Raw genomic sequence first — 8,265 nt, forward strand, 5'->3', positions numbered from 1 at the left:
GTCATGTTAAATTGGCAAGGTTTAGATATCTTCAACCATATTGCATCATATTAAATTCTATGTACGTAAATAAAGATTAATTAGGCACATAAATAAAGAGGCTTTCTATGAAAGACTAGCAGCAGACAACATAAACGATGTATATAAATACCTGCATGTTTTTAGCAGGTGTGTATTTTATGATTTACTTACACCATTACAGCTTTATTATCAATGCTTACAAAGTACAGCACTGTAGGGTCATTCAGTTATTGAGTGCTTCAGTACTACTGCTTCATGAAAATTACTTCGAAATTCTGCACTTCAGCGTGAAGACTTAAACAGATTTTCTTATTTTGTTAACAAATGGAAACATGCAAGTTGTTTTGAATTCTGTATTTGGGAAAAAAAAGCAGTCACTGCAAGGTGATGCAGTATATTGTTTTTGGCCTATTTTTCATACCAGTATGCTTGGCATGAAACACCTTGTTGATTTTTCAAATATTTTTCCACAATCCTTTATTTTCAAACATGAAATGGATTATGTAAGAAAACTTTGATTCTTTTTAATTAAATAAACACTACACTCACACCAACAGTGTGCATTCTCTGGTATGCTCCCAACATATTCATTCATAATCATTTCAGCTGTAAATATGTTAGCATGCTGAACAGAATGACAGTACAAGATAGTGTGAGCCAATGTAAACAGTGCAAGCCAGTCATAATTATGAGTAAAAACATGTGAAATCCAAAATCCAGTTACATCAAAGCACAAGCAATGTGTCTCTTCAGGCTTCTCTCCTGTCAGAAAAGTGGTACCAGCATTCACGTGCAATAAATGCTCGTTTTTGGGGGATTTTTAGCATTCTAAAGACAGCTAGATCAAAGGCAGGGTTCTATTAGACCTCTGATTGGTAATGATTATTTTGGAAAGAATTGAAATTGAGCTTACAGAAAAAGGATCTTGATCAACTTTTATTATCTTTTCAAATATGTAAAATGATTACATTTTTTAACAGTTTTGATAATAGTTGTATAGATCGAGAGTTAAGCTGCTCATCAATTAAGTGTTGTTTCTCACTAGTCGACCCCTTTCTTTATGAAGCATATTGTGACATTCTCTAACAGTTATAAAGAAGTGTGAACATGGCTTTTAATAAGGGTTAAAAATGCTGTATTTGTTAAAAAGCAATATCACTTACAGCTTGTGTTGCCAAAGGAATGCAAGTTTACAAGAGTGGGGAAAATTTTCTGCCTGCATGTTGGAAAGAGCTACTTATTACAATCGCACTCAAAGTAGAGTAGAAGGTAAAAGCTGATAGTAAAAATAAACCAAAAGCATCAGGTCTGATTAATGTACTATTTGAGTAGCACACATGACAATTTGATCCCAGCAGGAGTATGACATTAGAAGGACTGTTTCCTGCTAGAGGTGATTTAACACTGTGGGCAAAAGGGGGATTGAAAAATATGAACAAGCAAAAAGACCTCGACGACCAACCCTGTGAACAGGTGTCTCAGATAGTGTCACGAGATCGGAACCAAGGACCTCTTAGTTAACCGCAGTAGCAAGTGTTTATATAACTAGTGCACTGTCGAGGCACTCCGTGATCGAGTGTTGTACCTATAGTTAGCTGCCCTTATTTCAGTTTTGATTTAATACTTTTAAAACTTGCTCTGACAGTGATTTCTTTGCTGCTGAAAATAGCGTTTGTTGGACGAGGCAAATCCAGTGACCTCAAGTGACAACAATGGATCATTCGCTCTTTGTATTTCGAGGTTCACGGCAACCAAGATACTTGAAACTCATTGTTGTAAACACTCTATGTATCTCGAGGGGAGACATTCGAACAGATTTAATTTAGTTAGTTTATTCCTTGTTACTCCGCCGGAACACCACCTCGCCCGCGGACCCGGTATAGGGCAGTTGGGTCCAAGTGGTTCCGATGTCCTTTGCCTCGCTCTCTACTGTTCTTTTCCAAGTCTGCTTTGGTCTCCCAACTCTCGATCTCTTCCCCTGAGGGTTCCAGTCAAGTGCCTGCCTGTCAATGGTGTCAGCTGGTGTGCGCAGGGTATCCTACTCAGCCCCATTTGCGCTTTTGATGTCTTGGCTAGCTGGTTTTTCGAAAAGATTTATATAAATGATATTCCTCGATCCGACTAATTGTTTGTCGACCGCAAGCTGATCAAACGCAAGCTCTCAAAAAATCGCTCAGTTATAAGTGCTTATCGATCAAGCCAACTTTTGATATTTTTTATACATTATTTCCCCCAATAACGTATGGGAGAGACTTGCTGCTTTTATGTTATCGGTATGAGCTCAGACTAGATTTTTTTTCCATTCCGAAATAACGGCAGTTCCTACACTCAAATGAAACTGTAGTAGAATTTCAGATTGATCAATATTAACATGCTTTTATGGCAGATTCAACATCAAGGTAATGTCTACTTTTCCATTTTACGATTTTTGTCTTTATATTGTGTTATTCAGACCCAAAATATGATTGGTGTTTGGAAACCTGTGATAATATTTGTAATTGTTTTATAAATTTCCAATTCTGTTTCGCAAAAAGTTACACTAAGCTCAACGTAATACACAGTTTGCAGCAGTGATACTATTGCCTATTGCTTATAAAAAATTTTTATATTTAAAAACATTATAAAGCGCTATAAATCTTTTCTGAGTTATTAGTATCATATTTATACTTGTGTTGAGACACACAGGCACAAAAACATAGCTTCCCACCCCCACTGCTGCTTTTCGGTTGTTGGGGGAATGGTGAGCTGCGTTCATCTTCTAACGGAGAGGTTACTAGCGGCTAACATTGAGCGCCTTCCATGACTAATACGAAACCCTCCGGCAGTTTCAACAAAGATAACAGAAAGAAAACAAATGTATCAGCTGGGAGCTACATAAGGAGTTCATGGCAATATCATGCAGCGAACCTTGCCAAGTCTCCATGTTGTGTGACGTGTTACAACAGCGTGGCTACGCACTAACGAACCCAGTGTCGTGATGCTTACCGACCTGCTACGTCACAGTTTAACTGTTAAAGGTCTACTGCAACGCACAACTTTTTTAATGACTAGACAGAGCTAAATAAAAGATACTATTTCTCCAAACCTGCGTGAATATTCCCTTTCCCTTCTCGAAACACGTACCAGCCTACAAACCCGGGGTCCTACTGGCTCGCAACAGCCCTGGGTTCAGACCTACACCTTGGAAAGCCGTTGTGTCGTCTGTAACAACGCAGAATACATCAAGAGACACTCGGGGCAACGGAGCTGAAATCGTCAGAAGACTGCTGGTATCGATACAATCACAAAGCAGAGGAAAACTGCGTGAAAATTTTAAAGCAAAGGCATGACTGTGTGATCTTCAAAATATTCAAAAACCGTTTGGCAGAAAAAGATCGGCACTGGATGGAAAATACGAAAGTCGCAGAAGAAAAAAGTCAAACTGTCCTGCACAGCAACGACGCAACGAAAAAAATCACCAGTCTACACAACAGACACCAAAAACATGATATAATAATAAAAATAGGAAAATTGCGGAGAGCCACCGCCCTCAGCGCCGGCTGCCATTCGATTTTGAGGGAGGGAGAACATGGGCGCCGGATGTCTATCAGCATAGGTCACTGGGCAGGTGACAGGTTTGCTGCACTTTAGTAATTAAGGGGAGATGTGCATCAAAGGACCAGTTGCTTGGGCAGGATCGGTAAGGTGACCTCAGGTGACTAAGGGATGCTACATTGTTCTGTAATCTCAGGCCTCGGTGTAACAGGAAGGAGATGCGAGATGAAGTCTCAACACCATTCACTGAATGTCTCAAGTCTTTGTGTGAGGGAGAAGCCATCGACAAGCAACAAAGATGAACGGTCCGTGCATCACCAGCTCCTCAGGGAGAGAGACCTCCTTGCAGCAATTCCATGTCAAAGCTAAGTAACGAATGATTGCGTAAACAAGTGAAGCGTGTCAGTGCATGTATGTTACGGTTGGGTGGTTTGGACTCCTGTCTTATTTGGATTAGAGGAAAGATATAAATGGGACGCCCTAGATCATTAGTCAGGAATTTATATATCCATTTCTTTAATTATCGATGCTTATAGCGTGTTTATATTTATTTAAGCTCTCAGTTTATTAATAACTATTTATACACTAAATTGTGTTGTTGTTGGGGAAGTACACCGGGAGATCGAAGCTAAGGGATCATATTTTCATCTGTCTGCAGTAAAAGTTTATTGCGTACAGACACACATCGGGGGAGTGTTGTTGTCGTGAATGTTGTTAGCAAGAACTGGTGAACTTAACTACAATCCTCCGTCCATCACACGTGCTTGTTCTCCAAGGTTCGATGCTTGGTGATGTTTGTAGATGTCTATCTCGAGAACAGAAAGTTTCGCCCACGCTGGGAGAAATAGAAGCTTAGTACCTTAGTACTGAATCCAGTGATTACAAACAAGCTTTTTCACTGTTCTACACTTTTACTTCGCCATAGTGATGCTGAGAGAGCTCGAGGGTTGGGTGAGAGAGTATGTCTGTGTGTGAGTGTGCTTGTCTTTGCACGTGTGTGTGGTTATGTGTTCGTTCACGTGCATTTTATATGTACATAATATTTATGTGTGTTGTAATAACAATAACAACAACAACAATAATAATAATACGTTATGCTAAGTTAAGTGCACACACAGAGTATTTCTGGAAGATATGAGCCATATTTGTTGAGTTTCTTATGTCTAGGTAAACACTATTTTGCCCTTGTTATGGTTGCTACACATTATACTCTGTGATATATTTCCTGCCATTTACTCCGTTAATTTTCTCGACCATTAAGGCAACTGCTGTTCCACTTATCTCTGTGTGAACCGGACTGACAGCCGTGTGGTCTGCAATCTCACATTTCTGAAACCATTACCATTGATTTAGAGTTTAGAGTTCGTGGGGACGATCGCTCCTCCATCTTTTCCGCTGCATGCACTACTTCACTCACTGTTTCCGCTCGCACTGTCTGCCACTCGTTTTTCTTTCTGATCCGGCATGATTCGTGTGCAAGGTTTTCTTATTTTTACGGCCTTTGATGTGTTTCGATCTATCTGTTTGTTTGCCGACATGTTCTGGCCTGTGTCTGTACGCGTGTCATGTGAATTTGGTGTTTGTCTTTCTTTTTAAAGCGAATTGAGCCTTCTGTTAAATATGCGTGATATAAATTCCCTTTATTATATGGAATTCCAATCTCTGTATCAAAATACTTCAAAATGTCACTCACCAAAGCTGCCAGATGTGAGAACGTTGGTTCCTCCAACACCAAGGTGTCCAGAATGATACCTGTACATACATACATAACGGATGAGGGCGGCTTGTGGTGGTGATCTCTGTGTGAAAGTGTAAACCACAGCACATACCGTTGTAAGATTTGACCACACATGATCGTTATAGGATTTCAACCTCAGGTTATTCATTTTACCTGGCCGACAGGTGTTTAATAAAGAAGACAGGGGCTGCCGTAATGCTCAAGGGCAAAATTTACCTGAGCAAAAGTCGTGGCGACAGTATTGAGCGACACCGCAAAGTTCATAAATAATCACGAAGCATGGCATGTACAAAACACAATTGATGGGGTAGCAGATCGTAGTGAAAACGAGGCTGTCCTGAGAAGAGTTGAACTATTCAGTCACACGAACGAAAGAAGGAGGGGAGTGTTTCTTTGTCCGCTGCTCTTGTGATGTCCCGGGAACACTCTTCTGAAGGATGTACAAGTGACATTACTTTAAAAGTCACTCGAAGTCGACTGACATCAGTGCAGGACGAACTGGCGACTTTAATAGTGACCAGCAGGTGTTGCCAGTCAGGTGTTGCCATTAAATGTTGCACATGTAAGATTCCTTTTTCAAAGCCAGAACAACTTACACTCAGACAATTTTACATCCTTTTGCTCCATGTGTCCGTCCACCTTATCCTTTCTGGCTCCCTCTCAGTGTTGACAGCTTTGTACATGCGTCCAAATTTTAATTTCACCTGGAGAGACATGTCTAAACAGATAGGTGAGTCTCAAACGTTTTTCCACCCAAGATATGATCTTTAGTTAATTTTCGACATTTTTTGCTACAGTTGCTGCTTAGGACTCCAGGCCAGGGTGTATGAGTATCTCCTTTTCATAAATAACATGTCTGCAGCTTCCGTTCTTTCGATATGATAATTTTTATGCATTGAAATAGCATACAAACCTTGATTTATTTCAGTGATCAGTGGACATAGCTACAAAAAGCAGAAAATAACTAAAAAAAATTTTTTATTCGTTCTATCCGGTCGTGCAGCCCTCCGTCATCTGATCTTCCTGGCGGTGATGTGTTCCTTGGTGTCCATCCTCTTCTCCCTGTTCTATCTTCACAGCCCTGTGCATCCTGTCAGCCACCAATCGTCTTTCATAGAGAGGAAGTCAGCCATCAGAGGAACCCCCGACACACCTGACATGCAGGTGATCAAAAGCGCCGACAGGGCTGACAAGTGGCGAGGCATTCGATGGTGGGACTTGCTGAAAGGCGGCACCAGGCCCTCGTGCGGACCGGAGGCCAAACCCCGGGTGTTTTGTGTCCGATCCATTGGTCGCCTTGGCAACTCTCTCTTCAGCTACGCGTCCAGCCTGGGAGTGGCCATGCTGGTCAACGCAAGCCTGTTGCTGTGGCCGGAGTATGTGGGTCTGCTCCCGCATCTGTCGTTGCGGGGTGGCATCGACAACAACCTGACGGTGTGTCGGCGGGCTCTGGTCCGACCAGAGCGGACTTGCTGCATCTTCCAGAAGACCCTGGTACAGGCGGGACGCACCTGCGGACGCGTGCAGCAGCTGGGCGGCTACCTGCAGTCCTGGCGCTACTTCCAGCACGCGCAACAGGAAGTTCGAAAGGACTTCCAATTCCGAGGGATAGTCTTGAGTTCAGCCCAGCTCATAATCGGGAGAATCCGAAGATTCAACTCTTTCTTGGATCACGAGGACCATCACCGGGGCGACAAACGCCTCGCATTTGAGAACAGGAAGAGGAATAGCGTGAGCAGAGGAATGAATGTCACGCCCGTCACGGTGGTGGGCATCCACGTGCGTCACGGAGACATCACCATCAACCGGCAGCAGATCCAGATGGGCTACCAGACGCCCCCTGTCGAGTACTACGTCCGCGCCATGCTGTACTTCCGCCGGCGCTATGGCCACGTGTTCTACGTCATCACCACGGACAGCCGCAAGTACGTCATGAACTACCTGCTGCCTGCCTGCTTCCGGATCGGCGCGCGCTGCCACCTGACCAAGAACAACGTCTTTGTGGACCTGGCTATTCTGGCCAGCTGCGATCACGTGATCATGTCTGTGGGCACATTTGGTTGGTGGGCCGCCTGGCTGGCCGGAGGGGAAGTGGTTTACTATAAATATCCTGCTCGTGAAGGGAGTGTTTTGCGGAAGTACATGAACTATTCCGATTTTTACCCCGATCGTTGGATTGCAATGGAGTAAAACATTGTGATTAGAAGAAATCAGTAACTGACTTTTGTTTGTTTGTTGTTTGATGCTTTGCTGTTTGATCGTATCTATATTTGTTTCTTTATGTTGTATATATTACGATTACAAACCTGCTCGACATAGTCTTATACTCCATTGTTACACCCAGAGCGTACACCATCGTTCTAGTGGGTTCCACTTTGTCTAGTCCCACATCCCACAGGTTTTCTGCTCGGAGTCTAATGTTCTAATGGTTGGATATCCTCTTTTCTGATTCCTATACGGGTTTCACTCTACAGCATAGTGTGAAAGACAGGTTTACCCTATTCCATCTTATTTATAACCTTCCATGGACATTCAAGACATTTTCTGTTTCACGACATGAAATTGAACTTCGTGCTGTATTTTACATAAAAATCACATTTGTTCTGGAGAAGCCCATTCCACAGCTTACAAATAAACATTTATGTTAAAGCTTTTTTAATATTTATGGTTTTTCACCTGTTAAGACGATAAAGTGGTCTGGTGGCACAACGGTTAGACCTTCTCACCAACGGCTCTGCCATGGGTTCAGATCTCGTCTCGGGTACGCTGTTCTTTCTTTGCACGTGACATCTGTTGACGGGATTGACTGCTTTGCTGTGATGTAGCCTTAGCGGTTGACACCGTCTCTCCTACATAAGGCTATTTAATTTGAATATTCTGGGTTGCACAAAACTTGCTTCAGAGAAATCAACATTAAGGACAAAAAAGAAATCTTTAAAATCTGGTTTCCTCTTTGCAGAACCAATATTCAG

General features: G+C 42.4%; 1 protein-coding gene across 2 annotated transcripts; it reads left to right on the top strand.

Annotated features, from left to right (window-relative positions):
• Positions 1 to 73: 73 nt before the first annotated feature.
• Positions 74 to 7,895, top strand: LOC112565435 (galactoside 2-alpha-L-fucosyltransferase 2-like). Of its 2 annotated transcripts, none has more exons than XM_025240904.1 (2): positions 74 to 6,023; positions 6,297 to 7,895. In XM_025240904.1, exons 1-2 carry the CDS (start codon positions 5,705 to 5,707, stop codon positions 7,481 to 7,483), a joined length of 1,506 nt encoding a protein of 501 aa, XP_025096689.1. In that variant the 5' UTR covers positions 74 to 5,704; the 3' UTR covers positions 7,484 to 7,895. The 2 variants fall into 2 exon arrangements, with proteins under 2 accessions (XP_025096689.1, XP_025096690.1); XM_025240905.1 differs by having other exon boundaries at positions 74 to 5,855.
• The last annotated feature ends 370 nt before the right edge of the window (positions 7,896 to 8,265 follow it).

The sequence above is a fragment of the Pomacea canaliculata genome, linkage group LG5 (genome assembly GCF_003073045.1).
Source record: "Pomacea canaliculata isolate SZHN2017 linkage group LG5, ASM307304v1, whole genome shotgun sequence".
NCBI lineage: Eukaryota > Metazoa > Mollusca > Gastropoda > Architaenioglossa > Ampullariidae > Pomacea > Pomacea canaliculata.

What these genes read in the sequence shown, in the direction of transcription:
- LOC112565435 (XM_025240904.1), top strand. Translation starts at nt 5,705, where the DNA reads ATGTCCCGGGAACACTCTTCTGAAGGATGTACAAGTGACATTACTTTA. An exon ending in AGACATGTCTAAACAGATAG is followed by an intron (nt 6,024 to 6,296) that starts GTGAGTCTCAAA and finishes CCGGTCGTGCAG; the next exon opens with CCCTCCGTCATCTGATCTTC.